At 40.0% G+C, this 19,441-nt stretch overlaps 1 protein-coding gene across 1 annotated transcript in view; it reads left to right on the top strand.

The window, feature by feature from the left end:
* Window positions 1-19,441, top strand: part of UBR3 (ubiquitin protein ligase E3 component n-recognin 3) — a 175,430-nt gene that overhangs the window by 1,990 nt on the left and 153,999 nt on the right. The window contains exon 2 of the mRNA XM_049773377.1: window positions 16,260-16,399. Coding sequence (XP_049629334.1) covers window positions 16,260-16,399 — 140 coding nt within the window. The remainder of the gene's footprint in view (window positions 1-16,259; window positions 16,400-19,441) is intronic.

Genomic DNA, 19,441 nt, shown 5'->3' with positions numbered 1-19,441 from the left:
TAGACATTTTAAATGATAAAGAAAATGACCTACCCAGTAGGCTGCATTAGAGTAGAAAGTGATAATCCAAGAGTTAGAAGAGATTCTCCTCTAGAGGACTTAAGAAAAGGGATTTAGGAAAGTATTTTGAGCTTGTTGATAATAATACTCATAACAATAGTTATAGCAATAGTCAACATTTCAGAACTTAAACATGTATGCCTAACAATTACAATGTAAGAGGATCTATTTTGGATAGGTAAAATATTTATATAGCTTAAAAAGCTTCTGCTTTCCTGATAAAAATCCCCCCAAACACCCATAACACCTGTGACGTTTCCCTCACATTGTGTCTTCCATCTACCTAGTTTATATCTCACCATACTTTCTTTTAGTGAAAAAATAAACAGAGATGAGTGTATACAGTCATTTTTGCTCAGGAGGTGTTTCAAAATTGGAACACATACTCCACAGTGGTCCCAGTAGTCAGTATCTGTCTACCAGGTATTATAGACTATCCTAGAATTGTGTACTAACACGGTGAAATAGACACACTGGGGAAATAGTCTAACAAAGTAATTTTCAGTCACTCAGAAAGTGTCTATAAATGACACGTGCTTATATTTTAATATTTAAGTCTCTTTTTGGAAAAGTTTGCATTGCATATACATTGTTTACACACATTTTCACTATCTGAGGGTTCTTTCCGGTTAGTAAGTCAATGTACAATTTCTCTTTACAAAAAATGATAATAAAACAAAGCCCCCAAACTGCTACACAGTGTTCATGTTATGAAATTTTTTTGTTTTGTTTTTGGGTCACACCTGGCAGCACTCAGGGGTTACTCCTGGCTCTATGCTCAGAAATCACACCTGGCAGGCTTGGGGGACCATATGGAGTGTCGGGATTCGAACCACTGTCCTTCTGCATGCAAGGCAAATGCCCTACCTCCATGCTATCTCTTCAGCCCCTCATGTTATGAATTTGCCATTCTTTAGTTATCGCTTTCATAAACACGTGAGTTTATTGTAAGAAATAACCCAACCACAATCATGTTTGTAATCAAGGTGTTTAAATAAAATATTATTAAAATAAAGAAATAAACCCAATATAGGCTTGTGATTTAGCTCAATGGTAGAAGACTCGCCATACGGTCATTCTCTAACATCAAAAATAAAACAAAGGAAAACGAAAACAAATCCAAGCGAATAAGCTGAAAAATTATTATACTACTCTTTCCACATCTGTGAAGAATACTGAAGGGATAAATTCTCAAAAGTGGGATTTCTAGGGGTTGGAGCGATAGTGCAAGCAGTAGGGAATTTGCCTTGCTGGCGCTAGCCTAGGACGGACTGCTGTTCGACCCCCTGGTGTCCCATATGGCCCCCCCAAGCCAGGAGTGATTTCTGAGTGCGTAGCCAGGAGTAACCCCTGAACATCACCGGGTGTGGCCCAAAAACCAAAGAGAAAAAAAAAAGTCGGATTTCTAGGTTATGTTTCATAAGGGTTAGCAAGTAACTAAGTGTACGTTTTTCAACAGTTTATAATGTATATGTTTGTATAGTTTGGGATTTTAATACATTTGTTTGGTATACTATATAGTGATCAAACAGTAACTGCTTCACATGATTTAACTGATTTAATCTTCAGCAATCTGATATTACAGTGTTGATCCTTTCCAGAAGTCAGAGTGCTATGTTCCTTCACAATCCTACCCTCAAGCCCCCACATGTGTTTGGGATAACTTTTAGTAGAACTTGGGAAGACTGTTCATAGCTGGGGATAGAACCTAGGTTTCTTGCTTACAAAGCTTTCTTTGCATATTCTTTCTCCTCGGGCTCTGACTCTGGACTACAGTTTAAAAAAACTTGTTCAGAGATTAGGGAGATGAGTCAAAAGAGCTGGAGTACGGAAGCAGTACTGGACTTAACCCTCATACTTCAAAAGCATGGCTGGAGCAATGCTTCCCCACACAGTAGAAAAAAATCAAAACTCATTAATGAACACAAAAACATTTGTTAGGATTACAAACAGGCAGTAAAGTAGGGATGCTGGCTACAGAACTTGAATGCTCAATACTTCTATTACTGTACAAGTAGCATTGTCATTAGTATTTCTGCTTAATAATGGAATTTGTCTTGAAAAAATAAAATTTATATGTATATGTGTGTAGAATCTGTATGTGTATATAGTATGTATGTATGTGTGTATATGTATATGTGTGTATATGTGTGTGTATATGCAATATGCAACATTCTTATTTGTGTCTTATTTTTTCTTTTTCTTTTTTGTGGTTTTTGGGCCACACCCAGTGATGCTCAGGAGTTACTCCTGGCTATGTCTCAGAAATCTCTCCTGGTTAGGGAGACCATATGGGACGCCAGGGATTGAACCAGGTCTGTCCTAGATCGGCCGCTTGCAAGGCAAATGCCCCACTGCTGTGATATCGCTCCAGCCCCTTAGTTTTTCTTTTTTTTTTTTTTTTTTTTTTTTTGGTTTTTGGGCCACACCCGGTGACGCTCAGGGGTTACTCCTGGCTATGCGCTCAGAAGTCGCTCCTGGCTTGGGGGACCATATGGGACGACGGGGGATCGAACCGCGGTCCGTCTCCTAGGCTAGCGCAGGTAAGGCAGGCACCTTACCTCGAGCGCCACCGCCCGGCCCCTAGTTTTTCTTTTTAAAAGCTTTTTTATTTAAACAAGAATCTTAAAACAAAATTTTAAAACAATATTTTTCAGCTAATAAGCTGAAAAGTTATTATACTACTCTTTCCACACCTGTGGAAGAATATGGAAGGGATAAATTCTCAAAAGTAGGATTTTTAGGGGCTGGAGCAATAGCCCCTCTTGTTGAAGTACAAGAGATGGAAACCAAGTGTCCTTGCATTTAATGTCTGTCCTTTTCCTTGGATCCCCATTTACCCTACTGCTGCCTCTTATGAACTTTTACTCTACTTAGACTAGCATTTAGGAGATCTCTAAGGAAAAAGAAAATAGAAATTATATTGATTGCTTCCTGAGTTTTGGAATACAGTGATAATTACCAGGTTTATTTAGATTAAGTTTGATGCTTTAATATCAGAGTGGTGTATACATATAGACGTATATGTATATATACATATACGTAGTCCACATCCAAAACTGTTACATGTGTCTTTACTCACATTATGTAGATAATTATTTTCTCTAAGACAGGCAATCTTAGGTGATTTCATACTTAGTAATTAAATATAGTAGTGTTTATCTGAAATACAGAGCTGTTGTCTGAATGTGGCAGGTGTATCTTGTCTAATTTGCTCTGGTCCCCAAAGATTTTTGCTGTTTTTTTTTTTTTTTTTTTTTTGTGGGGGGCTATACCTGGCAGTGCTCAGGAGTTATTCCTGGCTCTGCACTTGGGAATTACTCATGACAATGCTCAGGAGACCATATAAGATACCTTGCCTGCTGAGCTATTATATTTTGGCCCCTTTTGTAAAGATTCTTTCATTCCACTCAATCATGAGAGATTTCCCCATGTTTTGGGACTTAGTTATACATTTAAAAGATGGCTTAAAATGATCATATTTGGGCAACACCAGATGGTTAGTATTCAGCTATTCCTAACTCTGCTCAAGAGGAATGATCCCTTGTGCTGTTCAGGAGACCATATGTGGTGTGGGGATTAAACTAAAAACAACCAGAATCAACCAAGTGCCTTCTGTACTATCTTTCAGCCCTAAAAGGTGTTTATTATAATTTTGACAACATTTCTAGATATTTTGTGGGAAGTGTCTAGATTATTGGTTTGCAGAAGTGCAGGAATGAAAGTAATGAATTTTTGGTTGAATACTATCATAGCTTCTGTACTTTGCTTTCACCCCTCAATTGGTATAGTTATTAAACACTGTCTCCTTTTTAGGAAAGAATTGATTTCTCTTTTGTTCTGGAGTGGGGAGAGGTAGGATATAATGGGCTTTGTTGAGGGCTTATTTATACTTTTGTGCTCAGGAATCACAGAGAATGGAACCTTAGTCAGCTATTTGCATTCCAAGGGTTCTATCTGCTGTACTCTCTCTGATCCTCTTTTATCTTATTTTTATTTATTTATTTTAAAATTAGTGAACTAATTTTTTAATTTTGGGGCCATATTAAAAGCCTAGCACTGCTCAGGGTTTACTCCTGGCTCTGCACTCAGGCTTTACTTCTGGTGGAATTGGGGACCATACAGCTTGCCAGGCATGGAATATGGGTCAACTGTATGCATTGCCAACAAACTCCCTACCTGCTGCACTATTGCTCTGGCCCCTATTTTATCTTCTTTTAAAGGAGTTAAATAGTATTCCACTCCATTGCATATTTTTATGTTTTATGTTGTTTATTGAACTAGTTCATTACTATATAGGCATTTGAATTGTTTCTTGTCTTGTGCATGAACAGCACATTGTACAGTTACATCTTGGTTAAAAGAAATATCTTTTTTTTTTTCCCACCCGCTCCAAAAGAAATATCTTTTTTTTTTTTTTGTTATGTTTTGTTTTTGGATCACATCTGGCGGTGCCCAGGGGTTACTCCTGGCCTTTCGATCAGAAATTGCTCCTGGCAGGCTTGGGGGACCATATGGAATGCTGGGAATTGAACCTGGGTCCATCCTGAGTCGGCAGCATGCAAGGCACATGCCCTACCACAGTGCTATTTCTCTGGCCCCAGAAATATCAATTTTTAATCTTTTTTTTTTAGGGGACACACCTGGTTGAGGACAGGGGCTACTACTCTGCTTCTGTGCTTGGGTGTTGCTTTTGGTGGTGCTCAGAGACTGTGTAGTGCCAGGAATCAAATTCAGGCCTCACACGTGCAGAGTATATGCACAGCCCATTGAACTATTTCTCCAATTCCTTAAATGAGATTTTGTTGGGTGGGGTGGGCCACATTAATGGCATTCATTTCTGTGCTCAGAAATTGCTCCTGGCAGGCTTGGGGGACCTTATGGGATGCTAGGAATCAAACTTGGACCGTCCCAGGTTGGCTGTGTGCAAGACAAACACCCTACCACTGTGCTATTGCTCCAGCCCCTCAAATGAGCATTTTAAACTTTGCTAGCACCCTTAAAGATTATTTTCAATATCAACCAAAAATATAAAAAACTGCATGGAGCCAGAGTCTTGCAGTAGGGGGAATGGGGAAATAGTGTTTGATAGGAACTGAGTTTAAGTTTGGGAAATGAAAAAATTCAGCAATATTGTGATATGTTTATTGTCATTGAACTTGTCTTAAAATGGTTTTAAATGATGTAATTAATTTAAACTGCCAAATTTTTTAGTGGTTGCTATACCATTACTGTACCTAAAATCATAACTGCTCACTCCTGCTACCACCATCACCATCACAACCACTACCACCACCATTACAACACTGTTTCTGTTTTTTTTTTGTTTGTTTTGTTTTTTGTTTTTGTTTTTGTTTTTTGTTTTTTGGATCACACCCGGCAGTGCTCAGGGGTTACTTCTGGCTCTAGGCTCAGAAATCGCCCCTGGCAGGCACAGGGAACCATATGGGATGCTGGGATTCGAACCACTGTTCTTCTGCATGAAAGGCAAATGCCTTACCTCCATGCTATCTCTCCAGCCCAGGGGTCTGCAACCTTTCAGACATAAAGAGCCACTTGGACCCGTTTCCGAAGGAAACTGGGAGCCGCAAAACCATTGCAACATTTAAAACAAATATAACACTGCATATATTGTTTCTTACCTTAATGCTATATACGTCACCAGGTACGGCTGCCTCCATTGGCTCCGCTCCTCAGCTCCGCCTCACTGCTATAGATATAGCGGAGAGAAGCGGAGCTGAGATTAAAGCAGTATTTTTTTTTTCTGACATCGGCTCCGGAGCCGCGGCAAGCCTTCAAAAGAGCCGCATGCGGCTCCGGAGCCGCAGGTTGCCGACACCTGCTCCAGCCCCTACAACACTGTTTCTACTGCTGCTGCTGCTGCTTCTCACTACGACATAGATGCTAGGGGTTGAACCTGGTCTCATGCATGCAAATCATGGAACTACATGTAGAGGTGCTGCATTTCTCCTTCCTCCCTCCCTCCCTTCTTCCTTTCCATCCTTCCTCAAGGTTACTCCTTGCTCTGTGCACAGGTGATGCTTGGATGACCATATGGGATGCAGGGGATTGAAACCAGGTTGGCTGCATGCAAGGCAAATGCCCTACCGGTTGTGCTATCACTGCTGCCCTGATTATTTTATTTATTTATTTATTTATTTATTTATTTATTTATGCTCAGAAATAGCTCCTGGCAGGCACGGGGGACCATATGGGACACCGGGATTCGAACCAACCACCTTTGGTCCTGGATCGGCTGCTTGCAAAGGCAAACGCTGCTGTGCTATCTCTCCGGGCCCGTTTAATGATTTTTAAAAACAAGTGCTTTAGAGTTGGGGAAATAATTCAAAGGGCTGGTATGCAGGTGGTGAGCCCAGGTGTGATCCCCAGCACCATAAAGTCTCCAAAGCACTGCCAGAGTCGAGCATTATTATGTGGCTCCAAATTAAAACCAGCTCCTTTTCCCCCAAACACAAAAACAATAATGACAAAACAACTTCAACAATCTCAAAACAAACAACCCCCCCACTTTTGTGTGTTCTAATTTTTTCTTTCTTTTTTATGGTGCTTGGATGGGACTGAGGCCCTCACACATTCAAGGGAAGAGATTCCATCAATAAGCAACACTCCTTGATCCTAGTCCAAAAAGCTTTGACTCAATACAGACAAGACAAGCAATAGAGTTTTCACTCAGGTTTTGTTTTAAAAAAGAAAGTTCAACAGGAGGGCACTTTTCTTGCATGTGATGGACCTGGGTTCAACCCTCAGCACCTCATATTGTCCCTTACGTCCCACCAGGACTGATCCCTGAGAGCAGAGTAGTCAGGAGTTATACCAGAGCACTGTTTAGATGGGGGTCCCCCAACAAAAACAAAACAAAAATGTCTTTCACAGGAATCAGCATTTCCATGTATGAAATGAGGTATGAATCAAAGTCCATAATTTTGCATATGGATATCCATTTATGAGAAACTTTTTTTCTTTCTTTTTTTTATATTTTATTTAAACACCTTGATTACATACATGATTGTGTTTGGGTTTCAGTCATGTAAAGAGAAACTTTTTCTTTTTTTCTTTTTTTTTTTTTTGGTTTTTGGGCCACACCCGGCGGTGCTCAGGGGTTACTCCTGGCTGTCTGCTCAGAAATAGCTCCTGGCAGGCACGGGGGACCATATGGGACACCGGGATTCGAACCAACCACCTTTGGTCCTGGATCGGCTGCTTGCAAGGCAAATGCCACTGTGCTATCTCTCCGGGCCCAGAAACTTTTTCTTTATTCAATAATCTTTACACCCTTGGTGGTGCAAAATTAGCCTTTTCATATAGTTGTGGATATTTTTCTGAATTTCCTTATGCTACAGTCAAATTTTCTTCATTATGAAAGCTTAATAGCATGATTTGAAATTTGATAGTGTGAGCATTCTAATTTTATATTTTATATTAAGGTTACTGTTATTGGGCCCGGAGAGATAGCACAGCGGCATTTGCCTTGCAAGCAGCCGATCCAGGACCAAAGGTGGTTGGTTCGAATCCTGGTGTCCCATATGGTCCCCCGTGCCTGCCAGGAGCTATTTCTGAGCAGACAGCCAGGAGTTACCCCTGAGCACCGCTGGGTGTGGCCCAAAAACCAAAAAAAAAAAAAAGTTTACTGTTATTACACCTTTGAATTGCTATGTGAATTTTATTTATTTTGGTTTTTGGATTATTTAATTTATTTTTTGGTTATTTATATTTTGGTTTTTGGATCATTTTATTTATTTTGGTTTTTGTGGTGCTTAGGGATAACTTCTGAGTGGATTTTGGTGACCACCTGGGATGACAAGGATCAAACTTGGATTAGCTGCATGCAAGGGATGGGCCCTACCTGCTGTACTATTATTTTAGCCCATCTATGTGAATAGTAAAATGTCAATTTCTACAAGAAAACACGTTGGAACTTTAATTGGGTTAAAATTGAATCTGTAGATTGATTTTGGGATAACTGACATTTTAAAGTTACTGAATCTTCTAATTTACAAATGAGATAAATCTTTTCATTTATTTAGATTTTATTTTTCAGTAATGTTTATTATGTTTTTCAGTCTACAGATTTTACATATTTATTTCTGCTATTGTAAAAGGTAGTTGAAAATATTTCAATTTTTGATTATTAGTTTTACAGAAACAACTGAGATTTGTATATTGATCATGTATCTTACAATCTCACTAAATTGTTCTATATGCCATATGTAGATCTTATTAGACTTTCTATTTATATCAAAGGTTCCCAAACTTATCTGACCTTCTGTTCTATTTCAGAAAGGGCAAAATAAAATTACCTCTCCACCATTGTTCCAGTACTCCCTGGGGAGGGCATTATTACCCACTTTGGATTATAACTGATTTGATTTTTGACTGTATAAAGACAGTTTTACTTCTTGCCTTCAGTCTTCATTTTTAATTTGGAAGCTGTCCTAATCTCACACTTTTGCACTGATCTCTGATGAGTACTCAGGGGCATCCTATGTGTAGTTCTGGGATTTCTCTGTGGAATTCAATTTTCTTTTTTTTTTTTAAGAATTCTGCACTATGAACTTTAGTTGCATTGATTTTCTTTCTTTTTGGGCCACACCCAACAGTGCTTATGGCTTACTCCTGACTTTGAGCTCAGGAATCAAACAGGGGTCTTTATGAACCTATTTGGGTGACAAGGACTGAGCCTGGGTTGACCGTGTGCTCAGTTGCCTCCAGGATTACACCTGGTGTTATTTGGGGAGCCATGAGGTGCTGAATATTAACCTGTATTCAGGTTTCTTCTTGGCAGGCTTTAGGGACTATATGGGATGCTGAGGATCTAACTCAGGCCTACTGCTTATATTGCAAGTACCTTACCTTCTGTACTATCTCTCTGACCCCAAATTTTTATTTGATTTGCTTATTTTTGGCCAGTCACCTAAAAGGGAACTTTCTCTGTGTATGTGCTCACAGAAAATCTATTGGTTCTTTTAATTTGGGGGAGTGCTTTATTCTTTTATAGAAGGGGTGTCACCTTTCAGAAGTCAACTTTCATGAGTCATCATGTTATTACCTGAAGCTAAAATTATGTCAAAGTACATCTGTAGAGAGACTGTATTGGATTTTGCGTGTTTTATTTGACAATCCCATTTGACAATTCATCTTTTTTGTTTGTTTGTTTGTTTTGGCCACACCCGGTGATGCTTAGGGGTTACTCCTGGCTATGCGCTCAAAAATTGCTCCTGGCTTGGGGGGATCATATGTGACTCTGGGGAATTGAACGTGGTCCGTCCTAGGCGAGCGCTTGCAAGGAAGACGCCTTACTTCTAGTGCCACCACTTCGGCCCCAGACAATTCATCTTTTTAATTGATATGCTCTGCTTACGTATTTTATTTTTTTTTTTTTTAGTAAAAAAACTGGTTTTATTTGGATGCACTGAGGAAGGGGAGGAAGAGGATAAGCAAGAAAGAGAAGGATAGAGTAATGAGGAACATGGTCAAGAGTGAACATGGGCTTCTCCAAAGGTAGAATCCTGGTATACAACCCAACATGAAAGTAGGAAGGTCCACATCTCAAGAGGGGACATATGGGTAACATGCTCAGGCACTGTGTACCCACGCAGCACATGTGTCATACTTTGCCTAGTCACATTTACTATAGTTCTTCATAGCTTTATTAACATCACTATCTTGCTTCTTTCTATTTTCCTATTTTTCATTTTTTTTTTTTTTTTTTTTGGTTTTTGGGCCACACCCAGTAACGCTCAGGGGTTACTCCTGGCTATGTGCTCAGAAGTTGCTCCTGGCTTGGGGGACCATATGGGACACCGGGGGATCGAACCGCGGTCCGTCCAAGGTTAGCGCAGGCAAGGCAGGCACCTTACCTTTAGCGCCACCGCCCGGCCCCTATTTTTCATTTTTTAATCCTGTATCCCACTCAACACATTTTAAGGTTTATATCACTGTCCTCATGTTCTTTATGGATGAGGAAGTTAAGGCTAAGAGTGTGTTTTACTCAATGAGTTAGTAATTGCATAGCTAAACTTCATAAATCTTCCAGGTATATGTGTCGAGTTTGAAACACTAGTTTGAAACATGAACCACTGTTTAGATAGCTGAGCCAGCACACTTTCGGTTTTTTTTTTTTTTGGGCCACACCCAGTGGTGCTCAGGGGTTACTCCTGGCTGTCTGCTCAGAAATAGCTCCTGGAACATATGGGACACCGGGATTCGAACCAACCACCTTTCCAGCACACTTTCATTTGCCTGTATTTTGCACCCCCATAGTGTTTTTTTTGGGTGGCCACACATGGTGATGCTCAGGGGTTGTTCTGTGCTCTGTGCTCAAAAATTGCTCCTGGCTTTGGAGACCATATGGGACGCGGGGGGGGGGGGGGGTTTCGAACCGCAGTTTGTCCTAGGTCAGCCACTTGCAAGGCAAATGCCCTGCCACTGCACCACTGCTCTGCCTCCCCTCCACCTAATTTTTTTTAATGGTGTTCGGAATTGAAACTAGCACATAGGCATGTGAAAGTAAGTACTTTTTTTCTTATTCATATCCCTTGTCTTGACATAGAATTTTAGTGCTAGGACATATGTTGGACATAATTTACTACCAATTGTTTACTTTTTAGTTGATAAAATCTTAGCTCTTTGAAGCAGTGATTCTGATTTTAAATATACTTTCTTTACAGTCTAAGATATTTATCTCCTTTAACTAAGAAACCAATAGATTGGGGCCGGTGAGGTGGCGCTAGAGGTGAGGTGGTGCTAGAGGTAAGTTGTCTGCCTTGCAAGCGCTAGCCAAGAAAGGACCACGGTTCAATCCCCCGGTGTCCCATATGGTCCCCCGAAGCCAGGGGCAATTTCTGAGCGCTTAGCCAGTAGTAACACCTGAGCATCAAACAGGCGTGGCCCAAAAAACCATAAAAAAAAAAAAGAAAAAAAAAAAAGAAACCAATAGATTAATGGATTGATTTGACTAATGGAATAGATAACTTACATTTTATGTTCTTTGTCTTTAGGTTCCTTTGACTTTTCTAGGAGTTAGCAGTAGGAGTTAGTGTGGTGTAGAATTATTTTTGTAAAAAAAATTTATTGGAACATACCACTTTTATTTATTCATGCTCTACAGAGTCAGTGTTAAGACTCTCAATGCTGGGGCTGGAGAGATAGCATAGAGGTAGGACGTTTGCCTTGCATGCAGAAGAACGGTGGTTCGAATCCGGGCATCTATAGGGTCCCCTGAGTCTACCAGGAGCTATTTCTGAGCGTAGAGTCAGGAGTAACCCCTGAGTGCTGCCAGGTGTGACCCAAAACCAAAACAAACAAACAAACAAAAAAGACTCTCAATGCCACAAATTCATATATTTAATTTGCACAGAAAAATGTTGGTTTCTCTAAAAGAGACATGGGCTCTTGATTTTTGGTTTTGCTTTTGAGCCACACTTGGTGGTCCCCAAGTTTTACTCCTGGCTCTGCTTGGCCACCGTATGCCATACCAGAGATGGAATTGGGGTTGGTTGCATGCAAAGCAAGTACTGTAGCCCCTGTACCTGTATGATCTCTTTAGATTTTTGTGAATTTACTAATATCTTCTTTCCCAACTAATAAAATCATCAGTAAGCCTCTGAGTGATTATTAACACTTTGAGAGCTTCTCTAGACCAAAACACACTGTGTGAATTGGTAAATTTAAATTGTTAGTAGCTGTGTTTTGGCCTTAATACTGTCTTTTTTTCCTTATATGCTATCATGGTCTAGTATAAACATAACATTCGTTTAGCCATTTGAAAGGAGAAAGGGAGGAGTTACTTAAGAATGCCTGGGAAAATGGTGCAGCCATTCATTAGCCAAAATAAGGAACCCAAGAGGGAAACAGGTTAGTATAGTTAACTATATAGTTATATATACTGTAACTATATATAGCCTAATTTATTTATTTTGGTTTTTGGGCCACACCTGGTGACGTTCAGGGGTTACTCCTGGTGATACACTCAGAAATCACTCCTGGCTCTGGGAACCATATGGGACACTGGGGATCTAACCAGGTTCATCCTGGATTGGCTGAGTGAGTGTAAGGCAAAAGTCCTACTGCTGTGCAATTGGTCTGGCCCCTGTTTAGAACTTCTTGAGATGCTACTGATTTTTCATTGTGAAAGTGGTGAGTGATAACTTTAAAGTTATTTGGAGTATGGGCCCGGAGAGATAGCACAGCGGTGTTTGCCTTGCAAGCAGCCGATCCAGGACCAAAGGTGGTTGGTTCGAATCCCGGTGTCCCATATGGTCCCCCGTGCCTGCCAGGAGCTATTTCTGAGCAGACAGCTAGGAGTAACCCCTGAGCACTGCTGGGTGTGGCCCAAAAACCAAAAAAAAAAAAAAAAAGTTATTTGGAGTAATAGCTAATAGAGGTTTAAGGTAATATCAAGTTTCACATTAGTAAACACTAGGAATTATTTTTTGGAGGGACCTCCAATAGGTGGTTAGGGTCACTCCTGACAATACTTTGACTTGCCAGCTAGCAATAGCATTCCAGGGCCTGAGGACAACCAGTCTGGTGCTTCAGGGCCTTCAGCTCCATAGTTAGTAATGTTCAGGATCAAACCCAATGCTTTACACATACATGGCATGTGCTTTTACAAACCCTTGAGTCACATCACTGGCATTGAGCTGTCTTCTTTTTTAACCTTTGAATATTGAATTTATAATTATTTACTTAATTTAATAAATTTAAGACATACATTTCTTTCAATTTTTTAAGTCATATGATTTTATAAAATACTCTGCAATTGAATATAGAAACTTTGTTTTTCAGGGCCAGAACAATAAATAGCACAGTGGGTAGGACACTGCCTTGCATGTGACCAATCTGAGTACAATCCCCAGCATCCCATATGGTCCTCTGAGCCCCTGTAGGAGTAATTCTTGAATTCAACGCTAGAAATAAACCCTGAGCGCCACCAGGTGTGACCCAAAAACAAAAACAAAAACAAAACCAAAAGAAGCTTTTGTTTTCATACATCTTTTTTGTCTTTTTTCTTTCTTGGCCAGACCAGAAGTGCTCAGGAGCTACTCCTGGGTTTGTGCTCTGAGTGACCCCTGGTATTGCTTGGGGAAACAAATGTAATATTTACATTTGAATCAGGCTTATGGCTGCTGCAGTTACATACAAGGCAAATATCATATTATCCTGTCACATGTGGGCAAGTGCCCCATCTCCTGACACACTAGTTAGATATAAGGCAAGTACCACAGCTCTCTGGTCCTGTTTTTCTTTTCATACACTTTAGTTTCATCAAATAATATTAAACCTATATAGATGCGATTTTAAGTCTCTCCCTTCTTAAGTTTTGGGGCTACATCCAGTGATACTCAAAGGTTACTCCTAGACTTTATACTTTAGAATTACTCCAGCAGTGCTCATGCTGAGATTGAACCTGGGTTGGTTGTGTGTAAGGCAAGTCCTCTACCTGGTGTTTTCTCTCTGGACTCAAGTTTTTTTTCTTATTCATTCAATCTCACAGTTTTAAAAATGGGATGAAACTGTACTTTAATTCAGCCATACTTATTAGAACTGTGCATGTAGAAAAAAATGACAGATGAGTGCATATATGAGATTTTGGAACTGAATTAGTGAATCCCCCTTTTTGTTTTGTTTTTAGGGGTTTTGTTTTTTGTTTGTTTTGTTTTCAGGGGTTACTCCTGGCTCTGCCCTCAGGAATTATTTCAGGTGGGTTCTGGGGACCCATAGGGAATTCTAAAGATTGAACCCAGATTGGCCTCAAGCAAGGCAAAGGTCCTACCCACTATATTATTTCTTTGCTCCCTAGTCCTTTTTTCTTTATTCAAATTTTTACATAATTGTATATATTATTATTGTTCTTTCTCTTCCATTCTTTTTATTTTTATTTATTTATATATTTATTTTTGGTTTTTCGGGCCGCACTCATTTGATGCTCAGGGTCACTCCTGGCTAAGCGCTCAGAAATTGCCCCTGGCTTGGGGCGACCATATGGGACGCCGGGGGATGGAACCGCGGTCCTTCTTTGGCTAGTGCTTGTAAGGCAGACACCTTACCTCTAGCGCCACCTCGCCAGCCCCTTTTCCACTTTTTTTTTTTTTTTTTTTGGTTTATTTTGTTTTTGAGTCACACCCGGCGGTGCTCAGGGGTCACTCCTGGCTGTCTGCTCAGAAATAGCTCCTGGCAGGCACGGGGGACCATATGGGACACTGGGATTTGAACCAACCACCTTTAGTCCTGGATCAGCTGCTTGCAAGGCAAATGCCGCTGTACTATCTCTCCGGGCCCCCTCTTCCATTCTTTTTTTTTTTTTTTTTTTTTTTTTTGGTTTTTGGGCCACACCCGGTAACGCTCAGGGGTTACTCCTGGCTATGCGCTCAGAAGTCGCTCCTGGCTTGGGGGACCATATGGGACGCCGGGGGATCGAACCGCGGTCCGTCTCCTAGGCTAGCGCAGGTAAGGCAGGCACCTTACCTCCAGCGCCACCGCCCGGCCCCCCCTCTTCCATTCTTAACTCTCTCAGAGTTCAGGAATTCTGCTTTTAGTCATTTAGATTTACTATGGAGACAAGAAGAAAGTTTTTGGGGATGCTGATTCTGTTTCTTGGAAGCATATGGTATTTCATTGGACTCTGTATACTTATCTTTGGGCAATTTTTAGTCACTTGTAGTTAAATTAAAAGTTTTTATTTAGGAGGACTCAGCCCTGAGTTTCTTAGGCCTACTTCTATCTTTGTGCTTGGGGATTTAGGGTACCATATGGGTACCATATGGGCCTTGGAGATAGAACCTGGGTTGGAATTGTGCAAGGCAAATACCCTATCTGCTGTACTGTCGTTCCAGCTCCTCTGAGGAATGTGGCCCTAAACAAAACAAAAGCAAAAAACCCCAAACCAAAACCCCAAACCAAGCAAAACCCCAACCAAAAAAACTTTGGGGGCCCGGAGAGATAGCACAGCGGCGTTTGCCTTGCAAGCAGATACAGGACCAAAGGTGGTTGGTTCGAATCCCGGTGTCCCATATGGTCCCCTGTGCCTGCCAGGAGCTATTTCTGAGCAGACAGCCAGGAGTAACCCCTGAACACTGCCGGGTGTGACCCAAAAACTAAAAAAAAAAAACAAAAAACAAAAACTTTGGGCTGGAGAGATAGTACTATTGGGTAGGGTATTTATCTTGCATTTGGGCTGACTTGAGTTTAAACCCTGGCATCCCATATAGTTCCCTGAGTACAGCCAGGGGTAATTACTGAGTATACAGCCAGAAGTAAGCCCTGATATGCTGGATGTGGCCCTAAAACTAAGAGGGGAGTGGGGGGACGGACAGCTTTTTAGTTTCCTTATGCAAAAAACTAAAAACATAAAAGCATCAAGCATAAGTGAATCCAGCCAATCTTATCTTTTATTAGGGAAAATTATTCATAGATAATTTAAATTTAAAGACCATTTAAAAACTATTTGCACTGTATTTAGGGAATGGAAAATACAGGTTCTTAGGAAATAACCACTTTTTAGTGGTTTTTAAAGGGTGGAAGTAATAATGTACCAGATCATAATAAATCACATCACCTGGAAAATGGCTTAGTGGCTTAAATTGCCAGGTTAGTGTGATACTACTGCAAATATAAACCTTGGTCTCATCCACACAGGATGGGATGATTTTTGTCAGCTCTGCTTCTTCGCTTTCCCATAGAGAGGGAAAAATAAATCACAATTAAAATTTATAAAATCTGTAGTGAGATTTCTTTTTTTTTTTTTGTGGTTTTTGGGTCACACCCGGCAGTGCTCAGGGGTTACTCCTGGCTCCATGCTCAGAAATTGCTCCTGGCAGGCACAGGGGACCATATGGGACGCTGGGATTCGAACCGATGACCTCTTGCATGAAAGGCAAACGCTTTACCTCCATGCTATCTCTCCAGCCCCGAGATTTCTATTTGTATTCTTTTTGCATCTTGTAATATATTACTTCATTAGGAAGAAGTATGCATCAGCAGCATTTTGATTATAAATACTGATTATAAATATAAAATATATATTTAAAGTATGTATTTTAACTTGGTGGTTAAAAATCATAAAGCAATCATACATTAATTTTGATATTGGCATATATTCTGGTTATGGATTTAGTAAATAAAAGTCATATATTCTTGGTAGATTAAACATCACTATTTTTTTTCTTTTTGTATTACAGGTTTTGCAAAAGACATCAAATTAAATCAAGTTCAAATATTCCCTGTGTTCCCAAAGACTTACTGATGATGTCTGAATTTGTTCTTCCAAGGTTTATTTTTTGTCTTATTCAGTACTTAAGAGAAGGCTATAATGAACCAGGTATGTTTAATTAACTCTTTGTTACTACACTTTTTAAGTGCCCAATCAAAAGTTTAGCATTTATGAGGTGAATTTTCAGTTACCATTTTTTTTTTGGGGGGGGGACATCTGGTGATGCTCAGGGGTTACTCCTAGCTATGTGCTCAGAAATCGTTCCTGGCTCGGGGCACCATATGGGATGCTGGGGATTGAACCGCGGTTTGTCCTGGGTCAGCCATGTGCAAGGCAAACATCCTACCGTTGCATTATCTCTCCAGCCCCATTTAGTTACCACTTTTTAAAATTTGTTTTTAAAATTTGTGTTGTGTAGTGCTCAGAGACTATTCTTAACTCAGTACTTCGGAACTACTCCTGGCTCAACTCTCTTAGTGTTTCTTGGGGGACCATTTGGTGGTGAGGATCAAATCTGGGCCTCCTGAATGTGAAACATTCATTCCAGCCCATTGAGCTTTTTCTCCAACCTCTTAAATACTATTTTTATTTTTTATTTTATTTATTTATTTGTTTGTTTGTTTGTTTTTGTTTTTGGGCCACACCTGGCGGTGTTCAGGGGTTACTCCTGGCTGTCTGCTCAGAAGTAGCTCCTGGCAGGCACTGGGGACCATGTGGTACGCCGGGATTCCAACCAACCACCTTTGGTCCTGGATTGGCTGCTTGCAAGGCAAACGCCACTGTGCTATCTCTCCGGGCCCTTTTTATTTTTATTTTTATTTTTTTTTTGGTTTTTGGGTCACACCCGCAGTACTCAGGAGTTACTCCTGGCTCCACGCTCAGAAATCGCTCCTGGGATGCTCGGGGGACCATATGGGACACCGGGATTTGAACCAATGACCTTCTGCATGAAAGGCAAACGCCTTACCTCCATGCTATCTCTCCGGCCCCTAAATACTATTTTTAAAGCATTGTTTGATTCATAGTCATCTCACAAAAATCATTTCTCTATGAAATAATAGGGACTAAGAACTAGCATCATAATCTCTTAGAAAATTTATTGGAGACACAGTTCATCACTTTGTATTCTTAGATTTATAGATTTTTTTTTTTTTTTTTGGATTACACTTGGTGTTGCTCAGGGGTTACTTCTGGCTTTGCGCTGAGAAATCTCTCTAGGCAGGTTTGGGGGACCATATGGGATGCCAGGAATTGAACCATCTTCTGTCTTGGATCAGCCGTGTGCAAAGCAAATGCCCTACCACTGTGCTCTCTCTCCGGTCCCCAGGATTATAGATTTTTAAAATCAAACTTAGTCTTTTGTAGATGAGAACATTTTTATTTTATTTACTTAAAGTGATAATGTTTGCAATTTTGTTATGCTAGAGCAGAATGTAAACTCATAGAAATGTTTGAATTTAAATTAGATCTTAGAAGAGAAACTACCATTTCAATTTTTCAGAGGTCTATCTATATTTTAATTTTCCTCAAATCAAATTGCTCAAATTACTCACATTCCTCTATAATTTATTATGAAAAGATAAAGTGTAGGGAGTATAAACATCATGTTTTTTTTTGTGTGTGTGTGGTTTTTGGGTCACACCCGGCAGTGCTTAGGGGTTATTCCTGGCTCCATGCTCAGAAATTGCTCCTGGCAGGCACGGGGGACCATATGGGATGCTGGGATTCAAACCGATGACCTTCTGCATGAAAGGCAAACGCCTTACCTCCATGCTATCTCTCCGGCCCCAGAAGCATCATGTTATGTTGAAAAGAAAAGCATGCAAATGACATACTCTTCAATTTTTAGTATTTAATTATAGTTGTGATTAATATGCTTGAATTAAATGTTTGGATTTAGGCATAGCTAAAGTTTTCTGTCTATGAATCATAGGTATCCATACAAGAGATACATTTATTTACTTCTACAGTTCCTTTTTTACCATTTAATGATATTTGTTGCATTTTATATCAAGAGATTATCATTTATTTATTAAAAGATAAAAACAATCCAGACAAATCACAATTTGCATAGTTGTTTGTAGTTTCAGCATATCATGTTCCTATCTCCAATCCTGTGGGTTTTACTTTTAGAGCACTTATGCTATCAAGTACTACAAATAATCTTAAATTTATTTTTATTTTTTTGGTTTTTGAGTCACACCCGGCAACACTCAGGGGTTACTCTTGACTCTACGCTCAGAAATCACTCCTGGCAGGCTTGGGGGTCCATCTGGGATGCTGGAATTCTAACCACCGTTCTTCTGCATGCAAGGCAAATGCCCTACCTCCATGCTATGTCTTTGGCCCCCTATGTCACACATTTTTATCTTCTAGTTATTTCTCATTAGAATAGAGGGAATTTTATATTTTATTTCATCTTTCTAAATGTCATGTTTTCTTTATTGTGAGGAATTACTTTCTTTTTTTAAAATATATTTTATTTAAACACCTTGATTACATACATGATTGTGTTTGGGTTTCAGTCATGTAAAGAACACCACCCATCACCAGTGCAACGTTCCCATCACCAATGTCCCAAGTCTCCCTCCTCCCCACCCGACCCCTGCCTGTACTCTAGACAGGCTTTCCATTTCCCTCATACATTCTCATTATTAGGACAGTTCAAAATGTAGTTATTTCTCTAAATAAACTCATCACTCTTTGTGGTGAGCTTCCTGAGGTGAGCTGGAACTTCCAGCTCTTTTTTGTGTCTGAAAATTATTATTGCGAGAATGTCTTTCATTTTTCTTAAAACCCATAGATGAATGAGACCATTCTGCATTTTTTTTCTCTCTCTCTGACTTATTTCACTCAGCATAATAGATTCCGTGTACATCCATGTATAGGAAAATTTCATGACTTCATCTCTTCTAACAGCTGCATAATATTCCATTGTGTATATGTACCACAGTTTCTTTAGCCATTTGTCTATTGAAGGGCATCTTGGTTGTTTCCAGAGTCTTGCTATGGTAAAAAGTGCTGCAATGAATATAGGTGTACCCATCAGATAAAGGGGCTAATCTCCAAAATTTACAAGGCACTGACAGAAATTTACAAGAAAAAAAAACATCAATTCCATCAAAAAATGGGGAGAAGAAATGGACAGAC

This window comes from Suncus etruscus, chromosome 5 (genome assembly GCF_024139225.1).
Source record: "Suncus etruscus isolate mSunEtr1 chromosome 5, mSunEtr1.pri.cur, whole genome shotgun sequence".
NCBI classification, from domain to species: domain Eukaryota; kingdom Metazoa; phylum Chordata; class Mammalia; order Eulipotyphla; family Soricidae; genus Suncus; species Suncus etruscus.
This window is presented reverse-complemented; position numbering and strand designations above follow the sequence as displayed.